At 39.4% G+C, this 22606-nt stretch overlaps 1 protein-coding gene across 5 annotated transcripts in view; it reads right to left on the reverse strand.

Moving 5' to 3' along the window:
* Positions 1-633: 633 nt before the first annotated feature.
* septin4b (septin 4b) overlaps positions 634-22606 on the reverse strand; it is a 64715-nt gene continuing 42742 nt past the window's right edge. For 3 of the 5 annotated variants that reach the window (XM_047391752.1, XM_047391754.1, XM_047391753.1), the window contains 10 exons: positions 14057-14153; positions 13844-13930; positions 13649-13772; positions 13380-13514; positions 12309-12426; positions 12072-12173; positions 5423-5519; positions 5131-5293; positions 4878-4977; positions 634-2479 (listed from right to left, as the gene is read on the reverse strand). In XM_047391752.1, coding sequence (XP_047247708.1) covers positions 2411-2479; positions 4878-4977; positions 5131-5293; positions 5423-5519; positions 12072-12173; positions 12309-12426; positions 13380-13514; positions 13649-13772; positions 13844-13930; positions 14057-14153 — 1092 coding nt within the window. In that variant the 3' untranslated portion in view covers positions 634-2410. Of the gene's footprint in view, positions 2480-4877; positions 4978-5130; positions 5294-5422; positions 5520-12071; positions 12174-12308; positions 12427-13379; positions 13515-13648; positions 13773-13843; positions 13931-14056; positions 14154-14942; positions 15252-17135; positions 17262-22606 lie in introns of all 5 variants that reach the window. The other 2 variants (XM_047391750.1, XM_047391751.1) reach the window with 2 other exon arrangements.

The following is a 22606-nucleotide window of genomic DNA, read 5'->3' on the forward strand; positions in this document are numbered from 1 at the left end:
CCTCACCCTATCTCTAAGGGAGTGCCCGGCCACCCTACGGAGGAAGCTCATTTCAGCCGCTTGTATCCGGGATCTCGTTCTTTCGGTCATGACCCAAAGTTCATGGCCATAGGTGAGTGGAGGAACGTAGACCGACCAGTAAATCGAGAGCTTTGCTTTTCGGCTCAGCTCTCTCTTCACCACAATGGACCAGAACAGTGCCCCCATTACTGCGGCAGCTGCACCGATCCGTCTGTCGATCTCCCGCTCCATTCTTCCCTCACTCGTGAACAAGACCCCGAGATACTTAAACTCTGTCAGAAAGAAAATTATGACTAGTTTATATAAATCAAATTCATTACCATCAAATAAAAAAGCCACTTACATTTGTCTTGTCTGAGGTCTGGTCACGGTGAGCTGGAACTGATCTCTAAACGGTGTCTTTGCACAACCAAAACTGGTGGCGGTGTTTTTTTGTTTTTTTTTATAGTTGTAAACTTCAGACACCAAAAATATGATTTAAAGCGCAGAAATTAGAGACTTTTAACATTATTTAACCCCAGAAATGTACTTCAAGAATATTTACACACAAAAAGCCCACTTCTGTATGATCTCTACACTGTAATAAAAAATACAACAATTTCCAGTTAAGAGTGACAGTTTCAAATATTTTATTACAATATAACTGTAGAGCTATTACATTATAATTCATAAGCTTTCCTCCAAAACCAGTCAATGTATAAATTCAATACATAAATATATTCCAAGAAACATAAAATAACAGATGTCAGGTTTAATATAAAACAATTTTTAAAAAACAGAAATATTATCTTACTGACAGAAGCAGGAGGAATGTCAAAAAATGTAACCCAAAATGATGCTTTAAAATCAATTCAAATGTAATATTTAAGGGCTAATGTTAACATTTACAGCCCCCCCACTAAAGAGTTACCTTAAAGTAAAAAAACATCACCAAGTCCAACCAAACTATAAAAAACATATCTGTTCCTGACATTTTTTTCCAAAAACCTAAAGGCCATTAAACAAACCTGCAGACTCAGCTCATCATTAGAAAACTGCATGCAAAAATAAATACACCGTCCACCGGAGCCATCACACCTCATGTTTCACATCCTGGGCCGACCCAATAGAACTTCATATAAAGTAATTTAGTGATTTACAGCGTCCTCCGCATTCATCAGCACCGCTGGTGCAGATGTGCAAAAAGCCTTAAAATAAGGACATCTCTTATATAGTGGCATAATCTGACTTCATCATTATTAATATTATTTTAAAAATGGTTTCAAGCAATCCTAGAACCTCTGGAAGAAAACTGGCCCACAGCATCACAGATCCTCCACCCTGCTTAACAGTGTGCACGAGGTGCTTCTCCACATACTCATTGCCTGTGGAATGTCTGCGACTTAAACGCTTTCTTCCATCTTAACGCCATCTGACCGATGATTCTCCATTTTTCCATCCTCCTCACTGTGCGTGGTGACAAGATAAACATGAGTCTATGAAGAGCAGCAAAGTGAAGCGGGTCTGTGTAACATTTGTATCTTAGGGACAAGAAAACTCATTCATTACTAATATAACGTTTCCACATGCTCTGATCAACTGAAACAGTTATCTTAGAAGATTGTTAAAGGTGTCAATAAGTGTTGCAACAGTGATTTTAGTTTTTCTTTTAAATAAATCAACTCAAATCCAAATGGGATTTTTCTACATTTTCCAGCGTATGATTACACTACTGCAACTAAAGACTCGTTAATTTGAAGGCTCCTTACATACCTTCACCAGGACTGCTAATACCTGTGGAAGTCATTTGCTGTTATTACATATCAGGAAGTAAATATGTGACGTTACTGGCCAATACTAAGCAGTGCCCCTGACATCCATAAAGTCACCAAGCGAGGCATTGGAGGTGAAACTAAAATTAAATATGTAGACACTCATACAACAAATATACATAAAAATGAACCAATAATGACATGAGTGGCAAATGAGTCAAAATCTATAGTATCCATATAAAGTGAAGGACTGTGGCTGGGTGTCATTAAACAGAAATATGGAAGACATAGAACTCAACTAAATAAAACAAAAACAGGTTGATCTACAGAGAAAATAAAGACAACAGGAAAGTGGACAGGTCCAGTACTTTGACATTAACCTCATTAACATTTGTGATCATGTGGCTAATTAACAGTTCTGATATGTAACCAGGTGTTTGTTAGACTTCAGAAGATAAAGAGTCACTAAGGTCAGGTCTTACCATCTCCTCAGCAGGTCGGTGGGTCGCATGCTTGTTGAGGAGGCTGAGTGGAGACTGGGTGGACAAACACCCAGGGGACCTCAGTGTTCAGCAGTGGAATAAAGGGTGCCTGGGTGTTTTCGCTTTATTTCTTACTTTAATGTGCAGAGTCCTTTGTTAACAGCCATCTTTCTGGGTGACCAGATGATCCTGGAACCTCTGCAGCATCTCTTGCATCCGCCGCAGCTGTGAGGAAAGACGAGGAAGACGTCAAAGACAGGACGCAGCTTCATCTTTAACAGAAGTATGACAGTCTGGGCACGTCAGCTGGCTGTGGACGGTGTGATCTCAGCTAATTATTTAAACATGACTGGACAGACACAACAAATCAATAACACCAGGAAGGTCATGTGATCGGCGTGGATCACGTGACCTGGGAACAGCGAAGCAGGAGTGTTTCAGAATACGAAAACATATTAATGTGAGCTGCAGGCTGTTCATGTGTCAGTCTGCAGTTATATTCTTAAAACAATATGCCATTTAAAATAAAATAAAAACAAATGAGGAAAAAAATTTATTTTTATTTCCATAAATAAGTAGATTTCTGGGGATTAATTGGGGGAGAGAGAGAGGGAAAATCAAACATTATCCACTAATATTTACTCTACAACTACATCAAACATAAAATACTTCATTTTTAGGTTTTTATCTGAAGAACTGAAATGTTAGGAACACTTTAACAAAGGCATTTTCAATAATATAATACTTATTAGAATAAATAGTTTACTATTATAATACTATTATAATATATCTAGTACCAGCGCTTTACTTCACTCTCCTAAAAGAAGTCATACAAGGATTTAAAGAATTTATTTCTCAGTTTGACTCAATAAATGATCCAGAGCTGATCGATAATATCCTGAGGTTGATCTTGTTTGCAGTTCTTGTCAGAGGTTAACACACACACACTCATCATCGACATGAATTATTACTTTTTGACTAGAATAAACCTAAAAACAAACAAACAAGCTGTAGCATCAGTTTGAATTGAATGTAGATTCTCCAGACAGGTTCTAAATTATACATACAGGCTCAAACATTCACACACTCTCTCACCAACATTCAGTTAATGATCCTCACAAGCTGCTGAGAAATCACGCGCTCTTTATAGCCATCACCAAGCTTCTGGAATAATCTTAGGTCGGATACTTCATTACTTTTTTTCTATAATCAGAATTGGTGAAGCACATTTGAACTGATCAGTTTCTTGGTACTGACCCGACATTTAAACCTAATCCATGCGTTATCAATAGGGTTGAGAAGCTTAATGTTAGCCTGTTTTATCCACTCCAAAACCAGTTTGAAAGTATATTTAGGATCATAAGTTGGAAAACCCAACTGGGTCCAGGTCTCAACCTCCTCGCTGTTGTTTTGAGGTAAAGTTGAAGAATTTGGAAGCAGTCTTCCTTCAGAATCTCATTCATTAATAAAGCCAGCTAAACGTACCCAAAGCATGCTGCTACCACCACGGTGCTTGAAAGATACTACGGTGCTCTTAAAAGTGTTGATTTTGGAGCAGAGTTTTCTTTCTTAGTCAGCAGCTACTTAGTCCATCTAGCTCACAGCTGACTCCAGCCTTGGTGGTCCTTGGAGTTTTTCCAGAACATCCTGAACAATTTATTTTCATCAGAGGACACAATCTGGGTTAGACTGTTGAAACTTGGAGACTGTTGGGTGTTCCACCAGTAAAATGGTCCCAAATACTCATCAAAACTGGTTTTATAATGGATGAAAGAGGCTCACATTAAACTTCTGAAAGGCCCCAACATTAGCAGAGTTAAACGTCTGTAGACTACGTTTGAAAGCAAGATCTGTGCCTTTAAAAACATTTTATCGGCTCCATGATGGGTGAACAGGTCTCCAACAAGAATTAAATCAGAAGCTTGATTTTTCTGCAACTTGTTAAGAAATATTTAACCACGTATTAGTGGAGGTGTCAGTATATATGTGAGCCTGTATGTATAGTTTTAAAATTATATGTTTTGTTTTAGAAAATCACTGATTCATAATTCAGATATATCATTAAGAACCCCAGGTGACTATAACAACCACAGAGATGATGGGTGTATGTAAACTTGTGACCAGCACTTAAACATTAATCCATCCAACTGTCACGTTGTGACTAGAGACTAAACTGGGAAATAAGTGGATACTTTGAACAAATAAACATGTATAATGTAATCATGGTGTAACATGGATTCATTTGCTTCTATTAAAACATTTGCTGCACATTTTTATTCTGATGAGAAGATTAATGTTGTGATGATGAGTTTAGTTCCTAGGATCCTAGGACGAATGTTTTGCTCTAAATCAATGTTCTCTGTAACAACGGCAGTTTTATATCAAATCTTCTTCTAAAAGTGCAAATATGTGTATAAATACTGTATTTCAGTCTAAGTTCAGAGGGACTTTGAGATAAAAACGTTCTGTGAGCTAAACAACATCAGAGGGCTTGGTCAGCTGTCTGATCTGAGCGTGTCCCTTTGCTGGGCTGAGAGTCTGAGGGCTCATGGTGCTCAGACTCATGCCGAGACTCGTGCTCTGGGTTGGGATGTGACTCCTGCTCACGGTCGGCGCTCCGTACCTCCTCGTCTTTCTCTCGGATGAGCTTCTCCGTCTCGCTCTCTGACGCTCCGGGGATCACGGGGATGGGGAAGTCTGTGCCGCTCTCCCTGGTTAGCTTACTGCAAAGAGATATGGCTTCATTTTTATTTACCTCCAGAATTGTTTTTCTTTTGAGAAACCAGGGGTTTTCTCTTTGATAGGTAACTGTTAGCGCTTACATCCACACCATGTAACTCAACATCATTTTAACAGTTTGTCCGTTGTGAACGTACTTGCGGTTTCGTTCCTTTACAACCATGCGGGTCATGCTTTGGATGCACTGTGCTCTGTAGTTCTCGTAGTGAGTCTCTCGGGTCACATCCTTCAGGTCCTGCATGTGTGTGCGTACCAGCATGTTCCTCAGCTTAATGAAGTCACAGTGAGCAGAGTTTTCCACTGAAGCACACAGAGACGACCAAAGTTTCTTTATAAACCATACGTCTATTAAGCTCAGTGGCAGATGGATCTTTAATGAGGCAGTTTTCTAGATTTTGTCACTAGAAATCACTTTAACTTGTGAAGTACCTTCTACGATGCCCCAGGGGTAGAGGCGGCCCCTCACCCTCTTCCCTTTGGCCTCTACCACTGTGTTGCTGCCAATTACTGCAAAAGGAATGCTCTCCTTAAAGAAAAACAGAAATTACCCAGAGTTAGAATGATGTCTCTAAAGCATCAGCAGGTCAAAATGGGTCTCTTTAATAATGGACCGGTACAGTACCGAATGCTACAGTGGAGTCTCTCTAATGGCTTTTTTTTTTATTCTGACATAAATCCTTGTCTTGATTAAGTTTCCTTATTTAGCTCATTACAGCCCATTTAGAAATGGAGGCTTAAAAAAAAACAACAAACACACAAACACTTTATTGTCACTTTAGTTTTTTCTTTAATTCTGGAGTAAATGTCATCAATCAACACCCAAGGACACGAGGAGGGACAGATAACTTTCCTGGTAAAAATCTGCCACCTTATTTGTCGCTGCACAAATAAATTGTGAAAAAAAAGGTTGCCTGAACAAAACTGTAAAGATGGAAAGCAGTGACTTATTGCACAATGACTTGCAAAACAGTTCAAAACACTTGAACTTGGTCACATTTTGTCTCGTTACAAACACAAATTTCAACTGATGTTATCTGGATTTTACATAGGAGACCAAAACAAAGTGGTGCATAAATGTGAATTCAAACAAAAAATATGAATAGCTTTGAATTTTTTTTTTTTTTTACAAATAAAAATCTGAAAAGTGTGGCTTACATTTATATTCACCCCAGTCAATACTTTACATTACAATTTTGTTCTGTAATTACGGCCACAGTTTTTTAGGACAAGTCGACCAGCTTTGCAGGTATAGAGAGTTAAATATTTTCCAACTTGTCGTTGCAGACTAACTCAAGCTCAGTGAGTTTGCATGAAGAGGATCTAGGAACATCGATGCCACAGATTCTCAGGAGAGGAGAAGGAGAACATCTGATCCAGATTTAAGTCTTTTGCAGCTTCTAACAGGCTTTCTTCCTGTATTTAGCTCCCTCCATCCTCCTATCAACTCCCTGCAGAAGAAAATCCTCCAGCATGTAGCTACCACCATCAAGTCTCATTATAGAGATGCTCTTTTTCAGGGTGATGTGCGGCGTTGGTTTTCCACCATATATAGCTGTACGCCAAAATGTTCAAGTTTGCTCTTATCTGGCCAAAGCACCTTCTTCCAAGTATTTGCGGTGTCCCCAACATGGCTTGTGAAAAACCCTAAAAAGGGACCTCTACTGGCTTCCTCTCAACAATAGCTTTGTTTTTGTCACCATTACATAAAGGACTTATTCTTGGGAGTCCACAACTCATAATGGTCCTGTTAACAGATTCTTCCACTTGAGCTGTAATTGTCTGAAGCTCCTCCAGAGAAACCATGGAAATCTTGGGTGTTTCTCTGATTATTGCTCTCCTTACCTGGCATGTCAGATTAGGTGGACAGCCATGTTTGGTAGGTTTTTAACTGGGCCATAAAATTTCCATTTTTGGATGACGGATTGATTCTGTGAGATTTTCAATATGGAGAGCTGTTGCATTCAAAATTAAATAAATAAATATATACTGCTACTGATAAATTATTAATAAATAGTCCATGAAATAAATAAATATCCCCATGAAATAGATTTATTTAATTTACTTAAAGATTTATTTATTTCATAATGCAGTTTTATTTTGTGACACTTATTTTGTAAAGCTACTTTAAGAGTTTCAGTGACTTTTACTTTTTAACCCCGTTTTAAATTTTAAGCTATTTTTTTTCATGTTCTTATATTCAAATGAAGGGGCGGAGTTTTATCTGCTGGGTGGCGCTGGGACAGCAGGGCCGAGCTCAATTCGTGGCTGAGGCCGCCAGAAGACAGCATGCTGGAGGGAGCCAGGGGATTCTGGGAGGGTGCCAGAAGGTGCCTTACCGGCCGTAAAAGCCTGCCACGGCGGTTGCCGCTGTTTTTGTGGAAGCTGTTTGTGCAATAAGTCTTTGTCATCCTTTCAGCACGTCATACACACACATGGTCATGGAACCCCTTGCTATTTCCACTAGGACCCATCCGCTGATCACTGGCATTTCGGACTATGTTACAGATAGTCCCATTGGCCTTTACGCAGACGATGTTATCTTGACTCTTTCAGATGTCACAATCTCTCTTTCTCTGCTTCTTACTCTTATAAAAAAATTTGGCAAGTTTTCCGGTTTTACTATAAATTGGGACAAAAGTCTATTTATGCCTCTTTCAAATGGTCTGGACACTGCTTTTCTTAGTAACCTGCCATTCAAAGTTTCCGCTAGTTATTTTGAGTATCTGGGGATAAATATCACATGGAACCCTAAACTCCTTTTTAAACATAACTTTCTGGATTTAATCAATAAACTTAGATCTATGGTCGACGGGTGGAAGCTCCTCCCCCTTTCCTTGATTGGTCGTGTTAATGTTGTTAAGATGGTGGTCCTCCCGAAATTGACTTATAATGGAATCTATCATCTTAAAAAAGGAAGCAGTGAGATAAATGGGTATATTTTGAAAAAGATAATTCCTTTTGTCTGGGTCGGTAAACATTCTCCAATCTCAAAGTATCACCTACAGAAACCTACTGCTGAGGGGGGCCTAGGCCTTCCTGTTCGACGTTATTATTACCGGGCTTGTAATGCCAGAACCTGGGTTTTTTGGAGTCATGTCTATCCGAGGGGTGAAGAGGTTGACTTGCTATTGGCCAACTGGCCGCTGAATGAAAACCTTGCGTCCTTAGCACTTACTACTTCCTCTCTTGCTGGTGTACTATTTTCCAATTTTTCCTTGCCTTTTCAGTTGCTGAAGGATAATTTTATACTAAAAAATTCATTCAGGATTCTGAAGCAGATAAAGACTGTCCTGAATCTCCTTGGTTTTTCCATCTATGCTCCTATTTTTCAGAATTTTAAGCCAGGCAATATGGATGTAGTTTTTAAGCACTGGTTAAAAAAGGGTATAGCTGTTGTTAAGGATTTATACATCAATAATAACTTTGCTTCCTTCACACAACTCCAATCAAAATTTGGTCTTCCTTCTAGCCACTTTTTCAGGTACTTGCAAGCTCGTAATTTTGTCAGACAGCATTTCCCCCACTTTGAAACCATACCGGTGCAGCATAGTTTCTATGACCTTATAAAAAAGCCCTTTACCTCTAAAAAGCTAATTTCTCAATTTGTTAATCTTTTCAGTTCATCCCCATCTACTAATCATATAAAAGAGGCCTGGGCCTCTGATAGACTTGGTGAGATTTCAGATGAGCTGTGGGATCTGAGTCTGTCAAGAATCAAAACCTTCTCCATTAATTCTAGATTGCAACTTATGCAATTCAAGGTTATCCATCGTCTGCACTTTTCTAAAACCAAACTCAATAAGCTATTTCCTGTGTCTCACCAACATGTGATAAATGTAAATCAGATGATGGGACTTTGGGTCATCTGTTTTGCTCCTGCCCTAAGCTTACAGACTTCTGGTGCAGGATATTTAAATTTTATAGTAACATTTATGACAAGCTTCTATATCCGGATAAACATTTGATAATTTTGGGTTGCTCTAAATTCTCTCTTACTCTTCCTATGTCTGTGCAGCAGGCTCTAATGTTTGATTTGGTGGTTGCAAAGCGGGTTATTCTGCGGGAATGGAAATCCTCTACCCCTCCTTGTTTTAAGAAATGGTTTAATGATATGGTGTCCTGTATCTATCTTGAAGAAATTCGATACTCTTTGTCAGACAACCATCATTAGTTCCGTGATGTGTGGGCTCCTTTTAATAGATACATACAAAATAATGGGCTAAAATGACTGTCGCACTCATCTGGACCTGTATTTTTTTTATTTAATTAAAATTTCTTTTCTTCTTTATTATTATTGTTATTACTGTCATAATTTATTGCTTTCATCTTTTATTGATATTCCGTGTTTTATGGTGAACTGTTTGATACGATGTCTCCAGAAATGTCTGTTGTTCCCTTTGACTCTTGCCTCGCGCTTGATTATGCTCTACGGTCTGATGTGTTCATATTTTATCCTCTTTTATCCGTTCTCCAGTAAGCTGACACTGTTTTGTCTTGTTGGTTTTTGTTCTTGTTGTTTTTGTTTACTTTTTTTTGCTGTCGTTTTTTTTCTGTCTTGGCTGTTTAACTTTGAAAAATCATAAATAAATTTATAAAAAAAATTAACAGCCTATAACGATAATGACATCCCATTTGCCGATAATCAACATTGGCTTCCACAAAAACAGCGGCAACCGCTGTGGCACGTTTTTACAGCCGGTCTGGCACCAGGGGAGCTAGAGGCACTGGCAGCAGCAGCTCCGGCATGCTTCTGACGGCCACTGCCACAAATTGAGCTCGGCCCTGCTGTCCCAGCGCCGCCCCACATATAAAACTCCGCCCCCTCATTTGAATATAAGAATATGAAATAAAAAGAGCTTAAAATTAAAACGGAGTTAAAAAGTAAAAGTCACTGAAATACGTAAAGTAGCTTTACAAAATAAAAGTGTCACAAAATAAAACTGCATTATGAATTAAATAAATAAATCTTTAAGTAAATAAAATAAAATAAGATGAACAGTTCTTTTAAGATAATTATTTTGTTTTATTTCATGGGGTTATTTATTTATTTCATGGAATATTTATTAATAATTCATCAATAGCAGTATTTATTTATTTATTTAATTTTGAATGAAACGGCTCTCCATATTTCAAAGCTTGTGATATTGTTTTATAATCCTGCTTTAAACTTCTCCAGAACTTTCTATTCTATTTGTTTACTAATGTTCTCTAACAAACCTCTGAAGCCCTCAGACACACATGTGGGCTTTATTTACTACTTAGGTGACTACTGAACTGGGTTTTATTTAGGGGTATGAGAGACAAACACGTTCCACTATTTTTAGATATTAATTTGTAAAACCTTCCTTCCACTTTACCGTTATTCATACTTTGTGTTGGTGTATCACATAAAATCCCAATAAAATACATGAACATTTAGGGTTATAACATGCCTTTCGTTTTGCCCATAGCTCCTAAGATGCAGCTCGGTATGGAAGCAAATCGTTACCATATTTCAAATGAAAAAGCATTTTCAAAAATAATCAATAATCCTATTTGCATTTTAATTTTCTTTTTCAAGATTGCTCATTCTTCCACTAAATTAAAATAAAAAAGACATTTGAGATTTATTTTTCAAAATGTACCCTAGGAAATAGATACCAAAATTCAATTTGAAATGTAAAATTTGAAAACGAAAAAGCATTTCCAGAAATGCTTTTTCATTTTAAGAATGTGGCTGCATTATTTGACCCATAAATAAAATTCGTAATCAATCATCCTATTTGCATTTTCTTCTTCACGACTGCACATTTTATGCCATAATCAAAAAGAAAACAAAGCAGACATTGCTTTTTCGTTTTCGTGGTCTGCCCGCAAAGTACTGCCCAGAACTCGAAAACGAAAAAGCATTCCGAGCTGCGGGCGCAGAAGAGTGACGTCAGCAGCCGCTCTTCCTCAGCTCCCTGCTGACCGAGCTACCCATCTTGTTCTGTAGGGGGCGCTGTGCATGTCTGCATTGCATTACATTGCAAACGTGCCGAGAAATTGATTGAATTGCAGCAGGGCCGAGCTCAATTTGTGGCAGTGGCAGGAAGAACTGGTAGTTTCGGTGGCAGCCTTATGTCCTGGGACATCCAGCGTGTTTTTAAGCATTTATTTATATTTTTCTGTGAGTGACAATTCAGAATAGCCGCTCGTGCTTTATAATAAACCGGCTGTTTGTACAATAAATCTTCGTCATCCTTTCAACACGTCACACATACACATAGTGCTATTTATTTTCCATGTCAAGTAAATACAATCACCTTATGTTATGGGTCTAAAGCTGTTTATTAAATAATAATCAATAATGAAATCATTATTTAAAGGTAACAGGCTATAACAACAATGACATCCCGTTTGCCGATAATCAGCATCAGCTTCCACAAAAACAGCGGCAACCGCATTGGCAAGCTTTTACGGCCGGTCTGGCACCTTCTGGCATCCTCGCGGAATCCCGTGTCACCCTGCGGCAGGCTGTGGCAGTTCTGCCTGCCACTGCCACAAATTGAGCTCGGCCCTGCTGCAATTCAATCAATTTCTCGGCACGTTTGCAATGTAATGCAATGCAGACGTGCACAGCGCCCCCTACAGAACAAGATGGGTAGCTCGGTCTGCAGGGAGCTGAGGAAGAGCGGCTGCTGACGTCACTCTGCTGCGCCCGCCGCTCGGAATGCTTTTTCGTTTTCGAGTTCTGGGCAGTACTTTGCGGGCAGACCACGAAAACGAAAAAGCAATGTCTGCTTTGTTTTCTTTTTGATTATGGCATAAAATGTGCAGTCGTGAAGAAGAAAATGCAAATGCAAATAGGATAATTGATTACTAATTTTATTTATGGGTCAAGTAACGCAGCCACATTCTTAAAATGAAAAAGCATTTCTGGAAATGCTTTTTCATTTGAAATATGGTAACGATTTGCTTCCATAGCTCGGTTGTTGCAGATCAGGTTGTTAATAAAACAGCAGCTTTTTTGCACTTGAACACACACTGCTATCTCAAACTGTAGAAAACATGACAGGAGAAGAAGAGCGCAATAAAATGTGGGAGATTGAGTGCTCACCTTCAGCTCGTGGTCTTGTTGCTTAAACTCCTCATCTTCATCGGAGTCACAGTCAGGGAACTGATAGATCTTGATGCCGTACTGCTCAATCTCCTCTCTGATCTGTGGGGACAACATGCGCTTGGCTGTAAGAATTTAGTTATGACTGATGAAAACACACATGAATGCAAGATTTGTGATGCATTTACAGGATGAGTATTGTGAGACAGAGCATCTACAATCTATCGATCGCCTTGCCTTAATTTTCTTTTTCTTGACCTCGCTTGGGGTGAGTGTATCAGCTTTGGCCAGAATAGGTACAATATTAACCTTCTCATGCAGAGCCTTCATGAATTCAACATCGAGAGGCCGAAGGCTGGAAGGAGCAGAAAACACATTGAAGCACTCTGGGAAACATCTCCTTTAGCAACAAATGATCACCAACCGTACTGTTAAAGAAACAACTTCATGATGATTTACTGTTACAGAAGAAGCCTGTAACTTCCATAGATTCTGGTGGACTTTGTTGTAGTGGTTATACAAATTATAAAGAATCTTTAACTGTCATTTTACCTACCTTTAAATGTGAAGCCTGAGTACAAACATTTTAATTTTAAATGTCTGATGAGTCCGTTATTTAGTATGAGCAGATATTGGCTGCATTAGGTAGGCAGGTGTGGCCTCTAATGGGTAACTGTGAACACAGACCCACAGAGGGACCCCAATCTCCACATCTTTAACTCTGAAATCCACTGAAGGGATATTTTTGCTGAATGCTTGGTCAATGAGAAGCACAGCGATGTGGAACATTGAGTGCGCACAAACGTGATGAAAAGCACCAAATCAGCAAAAACAGCTCATCACAGGATCTAAAGTCTCCTGGAGGCATCTTAGAGCTGCACAGGGTAAAAACTTAAGCATTGCCTCTTTTACTATGTATGGGCTGACTGCACAGTGAGTAAACCCTGGTACAGTAGATTTTCATAAAGAGAATGACAGATTTCCAACACATTTTCCATGTCAAACCTTCATACTTTTACAAACTCTAATTTCTAGACTTGTCAGTTGTTTTTTAACCCACTGTTCAAATATAAATACAAGAAATATAAATACAATATTTCACTACAGATCACAACAGATCACTTAGATATTTCCATGGATGGATGGATGAATGGACTGATGGACGGACTGATAAGATAGAAGGCTTCACAGAAGGACGGATGTATATTAGAAATGACGTATGGATGGATTGAAGGATGGATGAATGGATGGACAAATGGAAAACAACCATGAAGCAGGCTAACTGCCGGGATGGACAGTTTCTCATACCCATGACCGAAGGGTGAAATGAAATAAAGACAGCAGTGTACACGGTTGTCCTGGATGTTCTTGCGGTTGAGGCCGCTCTCGTCCCTGAAGTACTGCTCGAACTGCTGGTCGATGTAGTCAGCCACTGACTTCCAGCTGCAACAGAAACACAAAGGGACGTTCAGCCTCTCAAACGGTGCAGATTATACAACAGCTCAGTGAGAGCACATGATGTTTTAATCCCTGGGCAAGAGAAGCCAAATTACGTATTGAACACATTTGATTTGTACCATTCAGTGTTGTTCACAGCATCACCGAATCCAGGGGTGTCCACAATGGTGAGCTTCAGCTTCACACCTTTCTCCTCTATATCCACAGTGTGCTTGGTGATTTCAACTGTCTGGGTGATCCTCTCTGAGGAAAGATTTCAAATATGAGCCATAACACAACAAATGCACCAAAGTTCAAAGCTGCGGTTTCCTCACCTTCAGCATTAAGCAGCTTCCTATCTTTGTACAAATCTGTGAGAAACAGACTGTTGACCAGGGTGGACTTTCCCAAGCCAGACTCACCTTCAAACAAAGAACAACAAAGACCAAATCAGCAGGGCTTAAAACCCTGTGATTAGCAGGTTCTTCAAGTTCAGTCAAAGCTGGACTTAGGATCAAATGTCAAAAAAGTGTAAATAAGGGATTTACCAGCCACCATGAGAGTGAAGTCAAACCCTTTCTTGACAGATTTGCGGTGCACCTGGTTTGGCAGTGTTGCAAAGCCCACATACTCCTTGTCTGGGTCCTGAAAGTAAACACAGAAGTAAAACTATTTACTAAATAGGTGGCAGATTGTTCATTATGAATCACAATGTTTGGACATGACCCATGGGATCTCTCAGGGGTGAGTGTTTGGACCCAGATTATTTAAACTGTATGTGAACAAAGTATCAATTGTACTGCAATGTGTTTTATTTAACCAAATAAAATACATAGCAATTTCCACTGATGTCTCATTCTTCACTAATCTTGCCACACTGGGATTATTGGAAGGAGGTGTGGGGCAATACATACAAAACAGCATTGGAATACTTGGTAAGAGTAAAAAAAAAGCCATATAAACAAACAATAACACAGATGTTCATAAACACACATTGTTAGCTAATTTAGTCAAATTTAGATAAAAGCAAACAAGGGTTAGATAAATACATTTCTACTTCCCCCCCATTTGGGACATGAAACAGAGTTGTTCTAATGTAAATATAGAGTTTCCTTCTTATTTGTTTGTTGTTTTATTACCACTTTTTCATTTATACATTATTATAAATTATTATATTGTAGTTTTCTATCTGTCTAACATGTTTGAAATAAAAGAAACAAACAACCATAAACAGACTTAAAATGATTGCTCTGCTACCAGGTAGTCAACAACACCTGAAGGGCTAAAATCGTCATCTCAAGTTACAAGAAAAACAAAAACCGACTTGTTTTTCAGATACAACAGCACACTGCTTTGAAAAACATCAATCTGTATCAACACTTCAAAGCATGCAGTCTTTAAACCTCTGTAGTTCACTGAGACTCCTCATTTTACCTCATTATTGCTGTATGGATCAAACAGAGCCCAGGGGCTCCTTGGTCTGGAGGGACTGATGGGAGATGGCAACTCAAACTCCACACTTCTGCTCTGCGACAAGGTGGTATCTGAACCTGAATCTGACTGGGCTCGATACGCCACGGGGGGCTGCAAATGAGACGGGGTGAGGGGCCGGTCCTGGCCCTCAATCTCTTCTACAGCATTGTGAGCTTCGTGGCCATGCTGGTGGTTTGGGCTATGCCCTCCGTGATGTGGAGGATCAAGCATTATGTTCTCCACCTCTGAGTCGTCTGAATGGCTCAAATGCTAGAGACACACCAAGGCCGGAGTGGATGGGTGAGGCAGGGTGGAGGGTGAGGAGGAGAAACAGTGCGAAAAGTATAGGGAAAGGTGCAGAGATCCAAGAGGGCACATGATTTTAGAAATGATGTTCATGGTTTTAATTTCTCTTCAACGTCTCTTTCTTTATGCAGTCTTTGTAAAAACAACATAAACAGAGATATTCTGCCAACATTTAATGCCAAGCCAGGCTAGTTATTTGTGAAGATATTTGTGGTTATTTAATTGTATCGTGTTTTTACAAGCACATAAACACAAAAGGTTCAACTGAATTTGACTTTAACTTGCCTTTAACTAGAGGAGCAATACGCTAAATGTTGGGACAAATTTATCTGGTCTTTACTTTCATCAGAAGACTGACAAATACAGGTGAACATTAGCACCGCCTGTTTTTGTCAGTGGATCATAAATCCTAAAAATTCCCAACAAATCAATTAAAATTAAACTATGTTAAGTGCATAACTTTACCATAAACTAAGTTGTCTTTTACCTTAATCTGATTTCCAACTATTTGAGTTTTAAAAGTGATTTGGGTCGAAAAGGTTAGATCAGGTTTTCCTTATTGATACCAATTCCTGCTTTTATGTGACGGCTGACCAGCCGATTCAGTTTTGCTCTAAGGACAACACGAGAAATAAATGTGTTGATGTTCTTTGATAGTCGTCGTAGTTTTGATGTCAAAAGATAATGAAGAATTTACAAGAACATCCATATTTATGCATCAAGGCACACAGTGGTGTAAAAAAGGGCTTGCCCCCTTACAGATTTTTTCTGTTTATACTTTTCTGAGCATGAAGCCCTGTTGAAGTTCATGCCACAGCATCTTAATCCAATTGAAGTCCAGACTTTGAATAGGCCACTCTAAACCATTTTGTTCTTGAGCCATTCAGGGGTGGACTTCTTGTTGTGCTTCAGATTGTTCTCCGGTTGCATAACCCAAGTATGTATGTGCCCAAGGTCACAAACTGATGGCCAGACATTTTCCTTCGGGACTTATGAGGTTAGATAGTTTTATCCCCGATCTAAAGGGATGCACAACTTTCAAAAAGTTTGATTTTTGTGTCATCGGTCCTCAAAATATTTTCCAAAAGCCTTTAGGATCATCAAAATGTTTGGCAAATATGAGAATGATCCTATGTGTTATTTTGCTTGTCAGTGGTTTTCATATTGGAATACTGTCCTGGATGCCATTTTAGGATAAAATTAGTAATCCAGGAGGTTACTCTGGAGTAATGTTTGTATGCCATTCCTGGGAAGGTTGACATGTTCCATGTTTATTCCATTTGTGGATAAAGCATCTCCTTGTGGTTTGCTGGAGTCCCAAAGCCTTAGAAATGGCTTTGTAACTCTTTCCATGACTGTTTCTCATCTGTTCCTGGATTTCTTTAGATCAGGGCATGATGGGTTGCTTTTTAATATCCTTTGGCCTACTCCATGCTGTCAATCAGGTTCCATTTAATTCTACAAGAGTAGCAGTAATGAAGCCTGACAAGTAAAACTGAACTCAGCTTTCCAAAAAATCTGAATATTTTAAGTTGATTTATGATTTCGGAAAGGGTGTAATTACTTTTTCACATAGGACCAGGTTGTTTTTCACAGCTGTCTTCCCTTAATAAAAACACTATACATTTGAAAGCTGAGGTTGTTTACCTTCGTCAAATTAGTTTAATGAACTTAAACATTTAAGTGCGACAATAAGCCAAAATAGACAAAATCTGTAAGGAGGAGCAATACTTTTTCAATGCACTGTAGGTCACTAACCTTTATCTAACTTATTTAACTTTCAGAAAAGTGCATCAAAGTACATGTTGCAGTGACCCTCAGAAAGCTTCTCTGGAGTGGCAGAGATACCTGTGCAGCATTGTGGTGGCTGATCTGATTGGGTGAGGATGGGCAGGAGTTCTGCTCATCTGATGAAGAGGAAAGCTCTTGGTCACTGTCCTCCATCGCAATGGGTGCTACACTGCACTCTGCAATCTCCAGTCAAAACAGAGAAGACATGTGGAGAAGATATCCAGGATAAAGATGGGGAAGGAGTGTCCGAAGTGGGAAAATTAGGCACACAAGGTTCAAGAGGCATGAACAGTGTGGCAAAAGGATCAGGGAAGACGGAAGAAGACAATAATGAAATAACATGTTACATAAAGTAAAAACAAACTGGAACAGCATACCATTTAACAGATAAAATGGTATGACTACAGCTTGCATGGACCCACCGTTTGGTTTAGTGAATAAAACAATAATTGCACGGTGAAAGAGGGCATTTAAATCCCATATTAAAACAGGTTTCTAGGATTTCCTTCTTTCGTCTCTGCAACATCGCCAAAATTAGAAATATCCTATCTAGTAGTGACGCTGAAAACTAGTCCATGCATTTGTTACTTCAAGGCTGGACTATTGTAATTCTTTACTATCAGGATGTCCACAAAATGCAGTTAAAAGCCTTCAGCTGATTCAAAATGCTGCAGCAAGAGTTCTGATGAAAATTAAAAAGAGAGATCATATTTCTCCTATTTTAGCTTCCCTTCATTGGCTCCCTGTTAAGTCCAGAATAGAATTAAAAATTCTCCTCCTCACATATAAAGCCCTTAATGATCTAGCTCCATCATACATCAGAGATCTGATTGTTTCATATATTCCTAACAGAGCACATTGTTCTCAGACTGCAGGTTTACTGTTGGTTCCTAGAGTCTCTAGACGTAGAATGGGAGGCAGATCCTTTAGTTATCAGGCTCCTCTCCTGTGGAACCAGCTCCCAGTTTTAGTCCGTGAGGCAGACACCTTGAGTACTTTTAAGGCTAGGCTTAAAACTTTCCTTTTTGATCAAGCTTATAGTTAGAGTGGCTTAGGTTATCCTGAACTATCTCTGTAGTTATGCTGCTATAGGCTTAGGCTGCTGGAGGACATAATGACTACTTTCACCCTCTTCGCTACATTCTCACACTACTCTCCAATTTTGCATTATTTGCTGTTATTTCAGCTTTTAACCTTGTTCTTTCTTTTCTCTTCCTAGAAGCTACACCTGGCCTGGCTCTGTGTCTACCTGTGACACCTTTCTGGAGAGGGGCATCGTCCGAGCTTCTGCTGGCAACAACTTAATGCTCACCCTCTACCGATGATCCACATAGCCCTGTCTTTCAGTGTTTAACCCTTTCTCTCTCCTAGACATGGAAATTGACTGAGCTTTTACTGTGACTAACTCTATGTGCTCTCTTTCAGACTCTAACCTTGAAAATTGGCTCAGAGTTTATCTGTTCTTTCTTTCTAGATGAAACGACTAAAGGAGCTACATCCATTAACATTTCCTTTTCCTTCCCATGGAAAGGATTCCTGGATCAGTGCTTCTTTGTTCTCTTTGTGTCTCTGCTCTGTTCTCTCAAACCCCCAGTCGGTCGTGGCAGATGGCCGCTCACACTGAGCCTGGTTCTGCTGGAGGTTTCTTCCTGTTAAAAGGGAGTTTTTCCTCTCCACTGTCCCTACATGCATGCTCAGTAAGAGGGATTGCTGCAAAGCCAACACCAGTGACTGTCCACTGTCTCTACATGCTCATCCAGGAGGAGGGAATGCTGCAAGTCACTGACTCGATGCAATCTGCTGGGTTTCCTTAGATAGAAAAACTTTTTAACCAATTTGAATAAATAACTGAATCTGACTGCACTGTTCAATTGTTAGGATTAATTGGATCGTATGCACCTGACTTTTGTGAAGTGCCTTGAGACAACATGTGTTGTGAATTGGCGCTATATAAATAAACTGAATTGAATTTTGCGGACAGCTCTCTATGGTATTTAGATGTCTGCACAGTGTACATTTTAGCCTTTAAACAGCACCACTAATTTCATCCGCTTCAGGCAATGTTGGTGACAGAAATAATACCGGGTCCCAGCTGCAGTCACTGAATGTTTGATGAAAAGTTAATTTCTGCACAATGAATTGTTTTACTATTGTTGTTAAAAACTAGTCAGCTGCCTTCAAGTTTTGAACTGGATATCCTGCATGATTACACCACAACTGTTAAAATACTGTGATTTCAGAGATTTAATTGTACAGAGATCTGTAGCTCGAGGGCAGAAGAAAGATTGGCCTGCTTCCCTGCACTAGCACCAAATCACTGAGATCAATGACCAACATGGAGGGCCGGTGACCTACAAAAACACAGCCGAGATTGTCAATCGCACAGCTTTTATCCAACAGCTTCCTGTTTTCAATATTAACAGGATGCATTAAAGTTGCAAACCAAGTTTCTTCCCGCAGCATCAGCTGGGCTCTAACAATCACAACTCATCTCATCATTGAAACCATCTACAAGCATTAACCAGTTCATCCTCAGAGAGGTTGATTAGAAAATCCCTTCCCTCTTCACCAGTGCATGCAGAGCATCACCCCCTCTGTTCCAGTTCCTCACCTGTTGTACCTGCTTTCTGAATGGAAACCTACTCTCTGCTCCACAGTTGGCTGCTCTTCATCCAGTCCCCAGCAGGCAGGGAGAGCATCAGCTCCAGCATTTATACGGAGGACACAACGTCCTTCAGCTCCACTGAGCCAATCAGTGTCCCGGGAACTGACCGGCAGCATTGATGAGCTCCATGTCATCCTTCAGAGGCTGCACAGACGTAGTACAGCACTAAAATGACTTCAAGTTGCAGAACATTCCTTTTTTCCCTCAGTTACTATTGATACATAGACAGTGGACTCACAGGAAATTGATAATTTACAAATTATCCACGCTGTTTTCTTTTGCATTTAAATTCTGAAAGAAATTCACAATCAGGAAGACAAGTCTGATGAGTTGCTTAGAGCTATTCAACAATGGGCAAAACAATTGCTGGGACTGGAAATTGCTTGACGTAATAAGCCATTTAGCTTATTCTTCATAAACAATTCATGTGCTAAATAACTCATCTCCACATGTTGCAATAATCATGTGGTAGATTTGGTTATTATGAAAAAATACAAGTGGTATGAATAGTAGCTCTAAAACAACAACAACACCAAGGGTTATTGGCATTATGAGACAAAAACAGTCTCTCTGTAAAGTTATGATAACTGATCAAAATCATACATCTAAAAGCAAAGACGGGCGAAGAAATCGACCGGAACTAGACAATTTGCAGCATGTCGGCATGTCCAGTGAATGCATTGTAGCTTAGTGGCTAGTAATAACACTACCTAAATAAGTGAGGTGTTTAAAAAAGGAAACCAGAGGAAGCATGACAGGTGTGAGAAGCTACTAGAAAGGAAACTGTATTTTCCGACCTATTACTCTGTTGTATCCTTTTGAGTTTTTAAACTCTGTCATGGACCATCCTGGGTTAAGAAAGGACGCCGGCCTTTTGAAAGAAACTGGAATCTGCAAACATTGTTCAAACCTTAACAAAAGTCATATCAGAAACTCTGATCAATGCAAAGTCACATTTTATACATGCTGGCCTTACAGAGTGTGTCTGTACTTTTCTTTCTGCTTTCTTTCAGTGGCATTCCTGAACATGACCCCAAACTTGAACCCTATCAGGTTACTGAAACAGGGAATACGGCGGGCTCCTTCAAAAAACACTTGTACAGCAAGTTAAAGTTAGACAACATGGCACATTTTCCTCTCAACCTCAAACACGGACAGGGACCCTTAACTCATTACTGGTTTCAAAATATTTGTAGAAAGATAAATTGCATATCAAAAGATTTCTAAAATTAGATTCAAATCAGACTCAAAAACTCAATAACAAAAAAAACAACTACAGACCTTAGGAGAAAAATTGTATTGTAGTGTATCTTTGTAGCCTGCAAATCAATTAGTTCACAAGCATATTACTAACATGATACTAGTGACAGATACGTATATCAGTCCAGTTCAGGTGAACCATGCCAACACAAACTCCTTGATTTTTGAAGGTTTTTAAAGAAAATCAACCCTTTTTGCTGTGCCTATGTAGGCTTTAAATTACAATCCCATCATTCTGTATTTAAAAATACGAACCAATAACGTGAAAAGAAACGTAGAAGAACACCCTGTGAACTCTGACACCAAGTTCACGCATCCAAAGAATGTCCCTCCCAAGAAAGAGTCTCATCTGAGATCTGAACCAATTACTATTTCTATAACCGGCTGAGTGTTGGTTTATCCCAGGCAGTCTTTCACACGCACAAAGCTGAATAAAGTCCAGACCAGGTGACCCCACAGCTGCACCGAGTTCAGCTTTAACATAAGATCAGGTCTGGAGGCAAACCACAGGGCTTGTAATTCCTCTGAAGCACAACAGCTGCAGAATGGGTTCATGACAAATCATCTTTCTTAAGTCCATTTGGCCTTAAAGACTTCCTAACCTTACTTTAAAATGCTTTAAACACTTCCTCATATTACCCAGAAATGCTCTAAAGACTTCCCCACATTATTTAAAAACACATCAAAATTTTTTCCCCTCCCAGCTAAAAAAAAAAAAAAAAAAAAAAGAAAATTAAACAATGGTATGTGGACAAAAACACTGGGACCTGGCAGCGACATATCTTACTTCAGCAGCGGCTTCTTTGGCATTTCCTGTAATACTGATAAAAATGCACTTAGGATGTTTCCAAGCTTCAACACAGACAGGGCATTGCCTGCAAAAACCCTTCGCACCCCTTGAACGTTTTTATTTTGTCACATCACAACCACAAAACTTCAACACTATTTTTAGCAATTTAATGTAACAGAGCCAAACAAAGTATATAGAAATTGCCAAGTGGAAGGAAAACTGTATTTTATTTTATTTTTACAAATGAAAAGTGTGGTGTGTTTTTTAGCACCCTTCACTGTCATACCTTTAAATTAAATCCTCGGCAACCAGTTGCCTTCGGGAGTCAGTCACCCATCTAGTAAGTAGACGTCATCTGTGTGTAATTTAATCTCAGTATATATGAATCAGGTCTGTTAAGAGGTTTGTTGGAGAACATGAGTGAACAACGGTTCGGTACACACCAAGGAACACAGCAGGCAGTTCAATTCATTATCTAAAAAGTGGAGATAGTATAACACAGCGGCAAATCTACCAAGACATGGTCGTCCACCTTAACTGACAGGGCAAGCAAGGAGAGCAATAATCAATGAAGCAGCTGAGGGTCCCATGGTAACTCTGGAGAAGCTGCAGATATCTACATCTCAGGTGGGAGAATCTGTAGAGCAATTATTATCCATGAACTCCACAGTTCTGACATTTATGGAAGAAAGCCATTGTTTTAAAAAAAGCCTTCCATTGTTTCCTATTTAAGGCTTACCACAAAGCCATGTAGTGGAGACAGGAAATATGTGGAAGATGAGATCAAAACTGAACTTTTTCCCCTACATGCAA

The sequence above is a fragment of the Girardinichthys multiradiatus genome, chromosome 18, assembly GCF_021462225.1.
Source record: "Girardinichthys multiradiatus isolate DD_20200921_A chromosome 18, DD_fGirMul_XY1, whole genome shotgun sequence".
Classification (NCBI taxonomy): Eukaryota; Metazoa; Chordata; class Actinopteri; order Cyprinodontiformes; family Goodeidae; genus Girardinichthys; species Girardinichthys multiradiatus.